General features: G+C 39.6%; 1 protein-coding gene across 1 annotated transcript in view; it reads left to right on the top strand.

The window, feature by feature from the left end:
- inpp5a (inositol polyphosphate-5-phosphatase A) overlaps positions 1-15,272 on the top strand; it is a 148,590-nt gene that overhangs the window by 40,802 nt on the left and 92,516 nt on the right. The window contains exons 3-4 of the mRNA XM_073482092.1: positions 11,768-11,868; positions 12,215-12,302. Of these exons, the coding sequence (XP_073338193.1) occupies positions 11,768-11,868; positions 12,215-12,302 (189 nt within the window). The remainder of the gene's footprint in view (positions 1-11,767; positions 11,869-12,214; positions 12,303-15,272) is intronic.

Genomic DNA, 15,272 nt, shown 5'->3' with positions numbered 1-15,272 from the left:
ATAGCTCAACTGAGTGAAAGTTAGTTAGCCTCACCTAGCTTGCTAGCTTTAACGTTCCAAGTGCACGAACAGCATGATTTATCCTCCCTCATGTTGAATAAAGGGAAAAATATCTTAAATTGCTAATAGTTAATTAGGACTCTAGACTTACTTTTTACCTGGTTGCACTGGTGTGCCTAACTTTTTTATTTAGGTGCACCAGCACATCATTTAGGTGCATCCAATAATACATTATAATTCAATATATTAACACATTATATAAATGATTGGAACAAAAGTTTTTTTCCCTCTAAATCACAGTTTACTTAAGAAATTGCAGCTACTTAAAAAAATAAAATAAAAAATGAACTGTTCACTTAACAGATATTTGAGTGAATGTGCTACCAGAAGAGTTGCACCCTGGACCCCTGCTAATGCTATATGTACTTGCTGAAAAAGCACAAGAGTTTAAGGCTATAGGACTAGCCTGTAACCTTGGCAAATGGCAATAAATTTACTGACACAATCTTTTCCATAAATGTATCCTTTTTGAAAAAGGGAAACTTACACACAACATCTTTTATTAGAGTTTATATTTTCTCACATAGAAAATAAAACTAATTCAAATACTATTCCGCCAATGTCACTTCACCAGTATCAAACCCTCCACACACAAGTTGTTACAAAGCTGTCAAAGTCAAAAGTGGCAGCATTTGATGAATAACAGACGGAATGACACAAGAGGGAAAGTCGGAAAGAAATTCTGAAGAAAAGGAGATGATGAAACACACCCAAGGAGAAACGCACTGACAGAAAAAGAGAAGAGGAGACAGAGAATGAGATTATCTCTATCTCCAAATTCATCAGGAAGGATGGCCGGAATTCAGCAATTCTTATAGCGTTACTCAACACTGCTGTCAGGCTAAATAGCCCGCTATTGATTTGTGTGTCAGTGATAGTAGCATTAGAGCCATGAATGTCTGTAGTCGGATGATGTACTGTAGTGCCAGTGTTTCTGCTATACAGCAAGACAGGCCAAACAGGAGGAGGATCCTACCTGGGTAGCGTCCAGGTACACACACACACACACACACACACACACACACACACACACACACACACACACACACACACACACACACACACACACACACACACACACACACACACACACACACAGACACACACACACACACACAGTCGACTAAACTAAGCTGTACAGCTACAACTGAGAGACGGCTGGAAAGAAATACATGGCTCGGTGTAAAGAGGGTGATGTGAGGTTAAGGAGACACATTTTCACTCTCAGGATCAGGAAGTGGTTTGACTGACGGTGGTTTTCCAGTTGTGAACAAGTATCCTGGAATAACTGCACATAATCCAAACATTTATTCTACAGTCATGCCACCACAAGCGTGTGTGTGAGCTTATTAGTGAATGAATGAATAACTGTACAGTGTAGTTGGGACTACTGAAGGAATAGTGTTCAGTGAAAGTCAGGTACGGTAAAAAAAAGTCAAATGACCCTTCTTAGGGCCTATTTACTGTATATTACACAGCAGTAGTGAGGTAAGGACACAGTGGCAGTGAGAATCTCTTTTTAAAGATGTTGTTTCTCTACACTTCATTCATAATGTAATAGTATTTCGAGGAAATGTGTTTTTGCGGGCAAACACACTGTTTGTTTCAAGTGTTCTAAATATACCTTTTTGAGCTTTTCAAATCAACGATGTAGTGAAAAAGGTATTTAAAAATGCTAAAATGTGTACTAATGCTGGCAAACTCGGTCCGAGTCCTCAGGTGTCGCCGCCTGTCTAAGCTTTTTTGTCCTCCTGTCGGCTCTTAATGCCTTCATTTGGCAACATATCAAACGGAAAAAATTAAACAGTGCTCTTTTTTTCTCCGTATTTGCCACTGCTGTGAACAGTGCGACAGCAGTTGGAAAGAAGCTGGAAAGAGTGGTTAGTTGAGACCAGTATGTAAACCAAGTCAATAAAACGACAACTCAAACACTGTAGAGAAAAACACACAGTCTTATTTACTATTCCCAGGAAGCTCTGGTCCATTGGTTGTGACAGAATATATTCCAGACTCACCCTGAACACACACACACACACACACACACACACACACACACACACACACACACACACACCCCAACTGTCATCATTCTGTTTAGCCTCAAGCATTTACAAGAATATGGTTTGTCACATTTTCAAATATTTTTGCAAGGCTATGAAAACGTATACCTCTAGCTTAAAGAGATCATATTTGGATGACGAGACTTTCACAACAAAATCAGGATGTTTTAAAATGTGCTATAATAGTTATTAGTTCAGTCCATGTCACTGACCTCAGAACAACTCTGAACACAGAGCATTTGAGATCCCTATTTTTTTTTAGCGCATCTGCTGTCGTCTGCTCGGTCTGTAATGGATTGTTTTACGTGGGAGTCACAGATTGCCTCATATAATCTAATTACACGTCACATAGATTAAATGTGATGCAGGACTGATAACCAAGAGGTGAATATTGAATGCATGATTAGATTTCCTGGTCATTTTCAGACCAATATGTGCAGTTAAGACTTCTAAATGTCACCCATAATCAACAGTTGTTTTGTTAATAAGGGCGGAAACATCTTGCGGCTGGCCTCACGACTTCTGCTTACTCTCACTCAACAGAAAGTAAATCTAGCTCATATTTTGTATACACTTACAGTAAAAAAAAAATATATATCTAAAAGTCCTAAATCCAGTAAGATTTTGTTACCTAGAACAGGTTTCAAAGTGTACGTAGATTAGGTCTAGCTTCAAGTCAATGCTTTACGATGTTCAACATTTGGGAGCACACATTGAGCTGTTAAGTTTGTATGCCACTTGGAAAATGAAAGCTAGCAACGAATGCTAACTAGCTGTCATTAGAATGTGGAAGCTCGTTAGCCTAGCCAACGTTAGCACCTAATAGACGAGATGACCCATTGTCAGATTCTTTACACTCAGTGTTGAGTTTGTCCCACATAAGAGTAAGTAAGCGGTCTAGCTAGTGTTAGTTGTCTTTCTGTTATAGTCCAGATGTGATGAATGACCAGATTGTTAAGATTTACAGTTACTGGTAGTCCTGTACCCTCAGTAATCCATGCATTACTCTGTGATTGAAATCATGACACGGAGTAGCTAACATATGGAGCCATGGAGGAACATAGAGGATCCTTCACAGATAGTATAGAACAATGGCTTACTACATCAGCACCCCAACTGGTTAACTGCTGGTGTGGCCATTGAAATTCAAAGTGATGTTATGGACTATTATCAGGGGAGGCTTTAACAGATATTACACCAATGGAAGTACCAGTAGAGAAATGAGAGGAAGATATATGTATGTGACAGCTCAATAGCTGCTCATTAAGGAACTATAACTTGCTTGACAGGATTCAGTTTTCCTGTGGTGTTCTGTATCTTGTCTGAGGCTTTTTTCAGACTGCAGGAAAAATCAGATTTGTTTCTCCAATCAGATCTGAAAGTTTGAGTGTCTGCACTATTACTTGTAAGTGATCAGATTTAATTTTTTTGTATCCAGACAACAGGAACCTATCTGCATGGGTTGTTGTGGTAACAACATAAGCATCAATCACTACATCCCCTGTTGACGCAGCTTCCCATCACTGAAGCATGAGAAATGGAGATCCATCATCTTGGTCTTTAAACAATCGGGCTTTCAAGTCTTGGCGCAGACAATTTATTTCAGCCTGACCCTACATGGACTTGATGTTGTTGTCATCTGTTGTGACACAAAAGAAATCTGATTTGAATCGCATTTCAGCCAGCTTCAAAATGTGTTTTTTTTTTTTTTCATAAATCGCATTACATGTGGGGTTTTTTCCCCATCCAGACTTCCTAAAATCAATCTGGATAAAATCTGGATATGCCACAAATGGATTTGGGCTGGCAGTCTGAACATAACCCTATAGTGTCTTGTACAGTAGATGGAGGAATGTGGAGAAATTCTGTCTGAAACTTTTGTGGCCAGAATGTTTCAACTGGATTGGACTGGACAGTCTCTCTATAATTAAATACAAATGTAGTTTTCAACCAATAGCAGCAGGCTGTACTGTAGTACAAATTAGATGCAAGAAAACTCCAGCTGCAGTAGCTGTCAATGTTGATATCTTTACTAAACTGCTGGTATTTATAGATTACAATGGAACAACCCATATGCGGAACAGGATTGGTTAGAATAAAAAAATCTTAATTGCTTCAGGCTTAATCTCACTAATACCAAGCTATTAAAATATGCCTGAACTGATACTAATGTTTGAAACTGGTTTCAATTTCCAGTTTTAGTAGTTCTTATAATTGCTTTCACATCGACTAATCTAAATCTATTAAAAGGGCCCTATTACGCTAGGAATTTAACCTCATTTGAGACACTTCAGGTCGTCACAGAAGTTAGAAAATACAGATAAATTAACATTACTCGGTGCTGCATGGCCTCCGCAAGTCTCTGATTCTTTGTCAGCTTTGCTTTACTCCTCCTCTCATTTATTACTGTCGGTGGCATGTCACAACATGTTGATTGCCAGGTGATTCCAGCCTGTGGGTTCTGTTTACCACTGAAGTTAGTGGATATAATGAGCACCGAGCTTGTGTGTGTGTGTGTGTGTGTGTGTGTGTGTGTGTGTGTGTGTGTGTGTGTGTGTGTGAGAATGTGGAGAAACATGTCCTGGTCATGGCTGTTGAGGAATTCTGTTTGCATTGTGCAGCTTGCGCACTTTAGAGGAAGGTATCTTACTGTATCTGCTAATGTGTGTGTAGTGAGAGAGAGAGGGAAGAAAAGCATGCACAGAGAGAGAGAGAGAGAGAGAGAGAGAGGTGTGCCCCTGTGTGAACCAGGCAGGCCTGTAGCCTCATGCCAGCTCCGTGCCGCTGCCGGCTGACGTCATGGAAAGAAGCATCAGACTCTGAACTCGGCGCGGCTGGGAACAACCAGCAGCGATGGCTACAGTTCACTACAATCAGCCACGCTACGCTAGCTCATCGTGACCCCCCTGCACACACAATACACTCACTGTGTCTTCTGCTCCGTCGCCTGCTGTTCGGTCAGGAAATCTTCAAACTATGATACGTTTTTCGCTGGAAAAATAAACAGCATATTGTTGTGACCTCTGCCTTGACTTGGCAAGAATCCAAAAGCCGTTTCACACAGGAAAACTTCACTCTCACACCCTATAGCTCGAATCACTTTAATCATATAGTCACATCTTGTATTCAGGAAACATTTAAGAAGACTTGAAACGGGTGTTGCCAGCGCCCCCAAAAATACCACGTGCTTCTCGAAATCAACTGCATGCGTTCTAGCATCAGTCAATTTTTTATGCTTCAAAACTAATTACCCCTGACGTCCTGGAAATGAAACAACAAAAGCTGTTCAACTGGCTTTTATAGAGGTGGGACTCAGCAAAGGGCATTGTATAAGAATGCCTGTTGGTACCTGCACTCTTTCTACATATGTTATGTGTCTCTGCGTATTGTGTCTGTTTTATCTCGGTTCCTTCAGCTACTTGGCACAGTGAATGACACAGCAGATCAAGTCTGCAGCTCGAGGGAGTTCCTCAAGGAAATGATATTGTTTAATAGTATGACACACCTTGGTGGCAGTTCATTGACAAGTTTGCACCAGCTACTGACAAACCTGCTACAGTCCTCACTTTTTCTCCTCTCCTGACTCCATGTAACTTTCTTACTCTTTGACTCATTTTGCAGCCTGTTCTCGTCCCCCGCGCGTCAAATAAAGCGTCCTGGTCAGTGGCCTTATGCCTAGATGCTAAGTTTGACACTGTAGGTACCTTTTTAGGCTTACTTCTTGAAGCGCCCCTCTCATACAGTAGTATATAGAGTGAGATAAGTCCAACTCGGGGTGTTGGGGGTGGTTGGATAGGTCATGCACAGGACTTAACCACCGGACTTTACCAGGTGAGAACAAACTGTGTTCCAGTAACTATACACTAAGATGTCCGCAATTGTAGGTCTCTTTTCTAAGAGACGTGCAGTGCATTTCTGCAAGTAAAAATGTAGCCTTAATGATTTACAGGAATCCGAGTGTAGGGTTTTAGGTGCGTAAAGAAACAGATATCAACATCTGGTGGTTAGCGCTTACTCATACATGCAAAGGTTGATATAACAGAATGAATCAAAGTACATGCTATTACTCATTGAGCTTTATCTTCATGTAACTGGTATGAATATCGAGACGGAAAATTACAGGAAAGAGTGCAGACATCCATCAGGCTTAGTTAGACTGAAAGGGGACAGTTATGTAGACTTGCTACAGAAAATATTTCAGACTTTGGTTTCGTCCTTGGTTGAATTGTATGGGACCGTATGAGACGAGATTACATTAAAAAGCACATTTCTATTCTTTGGAAGGCTTGTGATACATGCTTTTTCGAATCTTTGCCTCTCATTTCCTCACCTCATGAGAGTGAATCAAATCCTGTATCAGGGCTCTCACCCTGTCTCAGGATATCCCTCTCATTTACACGTAAGCAAAGCAGGGTCATTTGCCTGCTCCACATGTGTGCAAGACTGGGTTCAGTGGGAATCCGGCTGTGCTGCTGCTGTAGTATATACAGTGTTTTGCATCGCACCACACAGAATTGAACAATCCCACAGCCAATTTGCATTGGAAACTTCTCTGGACCGTCACAGGCCAGTGGTGGTGTCACGTCCCCACATCCAGTCTTGTGATCTGGAAATTGCAGACAGTTGAAGGTCATCAGATAGTTCACTGATTTGATATGTATTTTTAAGGACCTGATCTGTAATTATATTATGGGTCATTGACTCTCTGTTGAAACCCCAGGCCTGCCTGAAATAGAGATGTAATTGAATTAAAACCCCTTGATTTATTGTTATATCTCTTAATACATATTCACTTGATAAACTCCAGATGTTTTTACAGAATCTTTTGAGTGAGTGCACTAATGTTGGACAGTGAAAAGCAAAGAATCCTTGCTGACGTCAGCTCACAAACTCCAAATTCCTTTGATTATTTTCCACCTCTAAATAGGAACCATGAAATAGGACTCAGGCTCTCCTGATTAGTCTTCGTCAAAGGCCCCCTCTGTCTTTTAGACCATATCTGGTGCACAGTGCAGCTTTTGACCTAGTTTATGACGATGAAACAAACTGTAAAAAGACCAACTTATATTCTTCATCATTGATGTGGACTACAAGTTGTCAGGACTTAAAAATATGAATTATCAGCATAAAAAAACTTCAGTTGTGGTCGGAAGCCAAGCTAAATTCTTGTTTAAACTTAAGTAAGTGCACCTGGATAAATCTTAATCTTGAGCTGGGGTTCATTACAAAGTGAGAAAGTTCTGTTAGTATGTGTTTTTTATATGTGGTAGCATTTATTTATACAGTGCATGACTTGATTAAATGTCTAGATGACTATTCACTTAACAAATCAGAGGACATGGTTAGCTTTTTAGCATACCTCCCAGCATTCATTATTATTGGGTAACCAACTGTAAGAATGTTTACACACAGATAGACAAAACAATCATTTTGGACCCGGCAAAATGTTTTAAATGATTAATTCACAATCATAATAATGTTTTTAAGAAAAAGAGATATTCTTATGCTGCAACTTGATGATGAATTTAAAAAAAAAAAAATGGTTTGTTGTCATAAAAAATGTTATCAGTATGACCATTAAAGTCAGTACACTCAACTCTCTTCAGTGCTTCCACTTCAGTGCTTCCACTTCACCTTTTTTTATTTCTTACATGTCAGCATGTGTTGAATTGACAATTCAGCTCAACAACTTTCACTGTTTATACACAGTTTACTTCAGTAAGTACTGTTTAAATGTTTCAACTGCACTAAATTAACAGCAACGTACATTTTCTTCAGAAGTGCAGTTAACGTTATGATCGAGGATTATGGGATTATGTGTCTTTTAAAACTTGTCCCTGTAATGAACAATAGTGTTGTGCCGAATGTTAATGTCAAATACCAATGCTTTGGGTAGTCTCAACCTTTAAAAGGGTAACTCCACCGATTTTAAACATTAAAGTGTGTTTACAGGTCTTGGGGAGTACTACTGCATATGTGGAAAAAAGAGTATAAAGCCTTTTTTGACTCGGGAGCTGCAGGTATTCTGATAAATTTGCCTTCAGTGATGTCACTCAGTGGCTAAGTTGCATTGTGGTCAATGTAGGCTCAAGGTTTTGAAAAGCATTCCACTGGTCTAGCATTGCACTCCTATAACACTGATTAACTCATTACGGACAAAAAATAATCAAAATCGATACAGAAGAACCAGAGAGCGCATTTTTTAACCCACACATTCTTCTTTTTCTAAGCCTGGCACCTGCATTACCCACAAACTACTGCTTTTTCACATATGCAGTAGTACTCCTAAGACCTGTAAACACACTTTGATGTGTAAAATTGTGGAGTTACTCTTGTGTTTGTATGTGTGTTAGTCCCTTAGTGTGAAGCAAGTGGTAGAACAATTTTTTTTTGATTGCAGTAAAAATACAATATTGTTTTTGAAAGGCTTAAAGCCGATGAACATGGACAGAAGCAAAATATTTTAAAAATGTAAAACTGGAATCTAATTCTAAATAGTAATCGTTCTAATATTCTAATAATATGGTATTTAAACTATTAGTGTAGCCGGCTAATCTTCATCAGCAACTGTGTAGACATGCCCGGTTTAAACAGAATGAATAGGCAAGCAAAAAAAAAGCCGAACAGCTTTCTAATGTTGATTCAGAATTTGAATGTCAATGTTATGAATGAAGCTTCAAAGCTTTGCGACAGTCCTGTTGAACATGATAATAGACAACCAAGAGCATTCCTAATGTTTGCCATTATCACTGAGTAAAGTATTGTAAATTTGGAAGAAAACGACGTTAAAAGAGCAGTATATACTCAAACAGGCCTCCTCTGTCTCCAGGATACTTACATACACAGTTTGACAAATATGTAACTGAGACAAACGGGAACCTCCTTGGAATCCAAATGTTGTCAAGAATCAGGTCACGGAAAGATGGAAAGATGGAGAGATGAGAGAGAGAGAGAGAAAGAGGACACACCTCCATATCAAACAGATCAGAGTCTGACATCCTTGTGAGGTTGAGAAATGGTCCCATATGGCAGCGCTCTGTTAGTCATGTCAGTCACGGCCACACAGGCTTTTCTCATCACTGACACAGCAGCTGTCACTGTCTGAGGGCTGTTTAGAGAGGCCACTACTGTTGTTGCCCATCATAAAATCCTCTTTTATAGATACAGTATTTGGCATGTCAACATTTCAACTCAAATGTCAACAGAATTTCTTGTTAACAGCGGTTGATGTAATTGGATAGTGGTCACAGGTTTGCTCTTTGCCAAAGTAAAGTAAGGTCACACTGTTACTGTTTGGTTTTTGTCTGGCGGCACTAGTGATCATGGTAATGAAATTACCACCTACATACTGTCTGTTTGCCAACTCAGAGCTGAATTTACAGCCTGGAAAGACAAATAGAATGCAGTTGAATAACATGAGCATGTGCATGTTAGCGCGTGCGCACACACATACACGTCCCACACGCCTGACATTAGTTGCAAGCTCCTTGAGAGTGTGACCTTTTCCATCGTGAATTGATAGGTCCACTAATCTTTCCAAGTTTGAGCCGCTGTAGGACTCCGCTTTGGGTCATCGGGCTAAGTGACAAGCCATAGGTTGATGGAAAATCCATAGTGTTATTGCCATACATTACTTTTATTTGATTGGGCCAGTAGTGAGCATAATGTAATGCTGAGGTGGGGTGCTGGTAAAGTAGCGGCGCTCCGTTCGGGGCTCCTCCACCCCCCCTACAACACCCAGTGACGTTGATGCATGTGCTCTGCCTGCCATCCACAGGCCTGACCCTGTGAGTGCTTGTGAGTGCTCTAAATCACTCTGTGGTATTGATTCTCCATTAGAGGTCAGCCAATCTGAACACTTCTGACAGGCTGCTCACAAACACCTCACTATGTGTAAGAGGGAATGTTAAAGGAAAGCAACATGAGGTCATGTGACTCTGGATGGGAGAACTGGCAGGAAGTGTCTTTTTTGTCTAATTTGAACCACCAACATGTACTCACAGTGGTAATCTCTAAGATTCTATTCTGATTTAGAGGGCTACGATGCGATTATGAAATGATTATCGATGCGTCATGATACATCGAAATGTTTGATTTATATACATGATCTTTTTTAAGGTGCACTATGTAAGAATTTTGGTTTAAAACATTCAAAAATTAACTGAAATTATCAACCAATTAGGAGGAGTAACATGTTTAAGGATGTCTTTGTGTTGTGTTGCAGAGATATCTACTGAAGTTAGCATGCTTACCAGCTAGCCCTGACCCGTCCTGTTTCGTAATACCACTTTGAGCTCCCAGTCTGGACTGCTAGCTTCTGCTATGACTAACTGAGCTACCGTTCTTACATATCACACAATTACCATTATTGTGCTAACTGAATTCAGAATTGAGACCGTGATGCTATCTTAACAAATTATTTTACTTCAACTTCACATGCTCAGCTTGAAACATGTGCGTTCATGCTCATACTTAGTCATGTGCAGTATTTCATATGCTACTGCTGACACCACATTGTTAACTTTATTGCTCCTCTGCAGCTTCAACGCTCCCACCACACTGAGCAGCTACAGCAAACTCAAAAGGTCAAAACTCAACCTCAAAATTCCCAATGGGTTTAAAAATACATCCACTGCTAGGGACAGCTAAATGTAGAAGTTTACTACAAAAAGTATTTTAACTACTGAACTGTATGATTCAAGTTTTTCCCATAGTCTAGTGTTGAAAAAGCAAACAAAAATTGCAATCAAGTCATTGAATCCCAATACTTAAAGGTCCAGTGTTAAGGAGTTAGGGGGGGTTTAGGGACAGGGTGAGACGAGGGGTGTTCAGTTGGTTTCAGTCTACGACAATGCTGGAATGCATTAAATCTTACACACTGGACCTTCAGACAAATCGAATCGGCACCCGAGTATCGTGGTAGTATTGATTTGGGAGATAAGCCTCGAGTCCCAGATCTAATTGTTACAGGTAATAATATAGTTGAGAATTGTGTTTTAGATGTCTGTTTATTGACTTTTTGCATCGAGACATAATCTTTCAAGAGAGAATTGCGATGCATCTAAGAATACATTTTCCCCCATTCATAATTTGTACTAATTACACAACATGCATGCAAGTTTATATTCATTTTAACACAAACTTTGAATGTTTCTGTAACAGCCTGTCTTCACTGTAGTGTTCCCCACATTGTAATAAGCATTCTTGACATATTCCTGCAGCACTGGAGTTGTTATTGGTACAGTGAGTGACGTGTCAGCACGAGTGTTGACGAGTGAGCATCTGTCACACACCCCGCTGTACATACATACTTTGCTGCAGGCACAAGAAGGGCCGACGTTCTGCTTGTGGAACAAGCTCACTAAGTGCCCTCTGCCTACATTAGCACAGCACTTTGTCTTGTGTAAATACAGTAGCATGTCACGGAGTTGATTTAGGAAGAATTGTAGAGGACCAGGCGCCGTGCTCATATAGGTTTTGTGCTCAACTGAATAATTCAACTTATGTTTTGTTTATTATGAACAAATGGGATCATTGTACTGTTGCTACAGCTGTTATAGATGAACTTGCACCGAAACATGAAGTGTAGCAAAACTGTTTGTCACTTTCCCTCCTTCCTGACCTGTGTCTTTTCTCTTTCCTTACAGACAGTACAGACACATAAGCCTCATTTCTTGGCAGTGCACTGTCAAGAGGTGGGTGGGAAGAACTATGAGGCGTCCATGTCACACGTGGATTGTTTTGTCAAGTAAGTATAGTGCGAATGATAATGGTCACTTTCCTAATTCTTTTGATTAAATTGTAATACTTGAGCAGTTTCTATAATGAGGAAATACGGAGCATGCAGGAGTACTGTTTTAAACTGAAGGTACTACTCCCCCCACTGGTCGCATCACAGCTGTACGTCAGCACAACTAAATATGTTTGTTTTTTAAAAAGAAGGCCTTGTAGTGTAAATCTCAGATTAGAATAAATATTAACTTGTTTCAATAAATACTAAGTTTAAATTTTGTTCAACTTGAAGACCTTGATGCTTTTGGACTTGATGCTATTGAGATTTCCTGATACATATCTCTGTGTGTTGTGTCCATCAGAGAGCTGTTGTCCAGTGATGCCATGAAGGAGTACAGCAGAGCCCGCGTCTACCTCGATGAGAACTACAAATCCCAGGAGCATTTCACGGTCAGTGCTGTTTCATACACTGATGGGTTCACATTCTGTCAGAAAGTACACTCAAACTCTTGGAATTTGAAGTGGTTTGCATCTCAGCTGAATTAGGGACTTACTTTTTGTTTTTCATGCGTGATTAGCCGAAACTGTATACACATGAAATAAACTTAGAATGATGTGATAATTACAGACATTGTTTGCACAAAAAGTCATGTTTCTATTAAAATACTGAAGATGTCAGACTAGTTGCATCAATCTAGTTTTGACTGCACATTTCACACTAATCAGTGATGTTAATTGTACAGTGGTAGTGTCATTAGCAGTAGTAGCTGTAAATGCAATACTACTGACAGTGGCAGCAGTTATACAAGTTATAGTAGTAGTAGCAACAATACCGGTTTCATGAATTCTTACATTTTTGTGCTAAATTGTGCTTTCTGTCTTGATGGAGCCCCTTCTCGTTGGATTGTGATGCTAACTAGAAAACATGTCAGCCAGGGAACATGTCATTTTGTGCTCCGAGCTCTTAAATTAGGACATTACGGTGGAATTTAGGCTTGTTGTTGAAATTGCAACAATAATTTAATGTCGATGGCGGATAAAATGATAACCATCAACCACCAAGTGCTAGGGGTGGGACAAAACATCGATACAGCAATATATTTAATCGCTTCCTCTTGCGATACGATTATAGATACACTGGCGCTGAATTATCTATTTTTATTAAAACATGCTGGTACTGATACAGATTCCCCTAAATGTTTGAAGTACTAGAGTCACTGCTTCATAACTTCTGTAAACTTAATTTACACAGATTGCAAAGAATTTAGTGAGTCATAGTTGTACCCTCTTTTAAACGTTTTAACTCCAGAACTGTTCTGCTTTCTCACAGTTCAGACTTTTGTCAGTTTATGGCTGTTTTGCATTGAAATAATGGTTAACAATTAATAAGTTGCAGTCAGTGTGTGTGATAAAGAGGTACTGAGCTGAGACTCTGTGCACTTTTTATGCACAAATTCTGTAAAAGTGACACCACAATGCCTTTTTGGAGTTATTTTGTATTCATCATTCATAGATATCGTGATGTATTGTTGTATGATTGAGTGTTCTGATTATCACAGCATCACTGTATCGTGATACTATTGTTACTGTGGGCAATAAATCGTGCGTCAATCTGTGATTCCCAATCCCACTATGTGCATCCATGTTAGGAGTGAAAAGGCGGCCAAAGTCTGTAAAACACATTGAACGTGGAGATTTGAATGTCTTGCAATAAGAGTTAAATTCATCAATGCATCCTGCTTATTCAGCATAAACTAAGACCCACTAACAGCCATGAACATGACACATGGGCTGCAAACTTTCATAAACGTCAATGATTGACCTGCAGCCGTTTATACATTATATTGTCTTTAGGGAGGCATTGCTTGGAGTAAAAATATTAGTGAACTCGTGATGGAAACTTTATACACTGACCTGCTGGTTGCAACTTTTTCCTCAATATGCAGTAACAGCAGTTGGCCACCAGATGGCAGTAGATGCTTGGAAATAATTCTGTTTGCGCTCTTTATTGTGTAACGGCTGAATTTTTTAGGGACTGCCTTTCTTTATTTGTTATCAGGATTTATTAGCAAACCATGGATCCCTTAGCTTTATAGTTTCTTATAGTCACCAAAGGTCAGTTTTGATACAGTTTATTTTACACCAGTTACAAACAGGTTTACTTAAATAATACAACTTAAAGCCAATGCATATTTTTGAATATATCCTGCTTTTTTTAAAGTTGTTTTTAAGTATCTAGATCAATAGTGGGATATAACGTTTTACACGGTCCTCTGAAAGATACATTTCTATACACCATCAGCCTCATAAGTTTCCTGTCTTACTGACACATCAATAAATGATACATAAATGATAGCACGTATGAGTTTCATTTGACCAATATGGATAGATGCTTTAATTTTGGTGAATGGCCCTCTTCATTCATGTATTTGCTCCACAGCTGAACAGATGTTTAGTGTTTGGCCTCTTGGTGGAGCCAGATACTCAAACCTCACAGCAGTAGCAGAGGACTATAGCCCTTTTGTGTCACCATCCTGTTCTTTATAAGGAAACATGGTTTTAAGTGCAGTTTTATATCTGATGCTTAATTGACAGACTACAGGTATGTCACATGGTCATCCCTGCTTTCCAAGGAGATTAAGTGGAAAAAACACTATATAATAATATATCCAAATCGGTCCAAAAATGGACTTTGTTCCCAGTTTGTCTGTGATCACTGAGTTGTGTGCGCCTCAGTTCTCCTCCATGTTTTCGCCGTTATCACCACGCTACGCTGCACCTCCACAAACGCTCATAAATCACAGCACCCACTGAGTCACATTTGCTCTTTTCAAAAAAATATTACAAACATTGGCCTTTAGAAAATATAATTATCTGCCATTTCATATAAGCGCCGCTAATATCCCGGCATTAGGAGCTGTTTATTTAATAGTGTTTGTCTATAGATTAACCTTTTTCTTGTGTTTTCATTTTCCTCAAATAGAGCTGGCAGTTTGTGCATCTCTTTGTGAGTCAGTCAGTGGAAAGGGAAACATCTGATGTGGTTTCTATGATGTTGATATTGAAATCCTGGCAACAGTAAATATGAATAGACTCTCCAGTCTTTCTCACACAGGGCTTGCCATTTAGCTTTGATGACATCACCCATATTTGTTTTCACAATCTTCGATTTTTTTCCCCCCGTGCTCCGGGGATAATTGTTTGTTGTCTGCCCCCGCCTGTCAATTTTCAGATAATGTAAGTGAAAACACTTTTCTGGGTCCAGAGCTCCTCCCTTGTATGACTGTGTGTTTTGTTGTGTTTTTGTATGCAGTTATGTGTGCGCAGTTTCTTTGGAAGTAGACGAGTGAATGTTTTGGACGAGTGGGAGTGTAGTAATGTGGCGAGTGTATGGTAAAGGCCAGGGAGATTGTTTACATG

This window comes from Pagrus major, chromosome 15 (assembly GCF_040436345.1).
Source record: "Pagrus major chromosome 15, Pma_NU_1.0".
NCBI classification, from domain to species: domain Eukaryota; kingdom Metazoa; phylum Chordata; class Actinopteri; order Spariformes; family Sparidae; genus Pagrus; species Pagrus major.
Note: the sequence above shows the minus strand (reverse complement) of the source record. Positions and strands in the feature narration are given on the sequence as shown.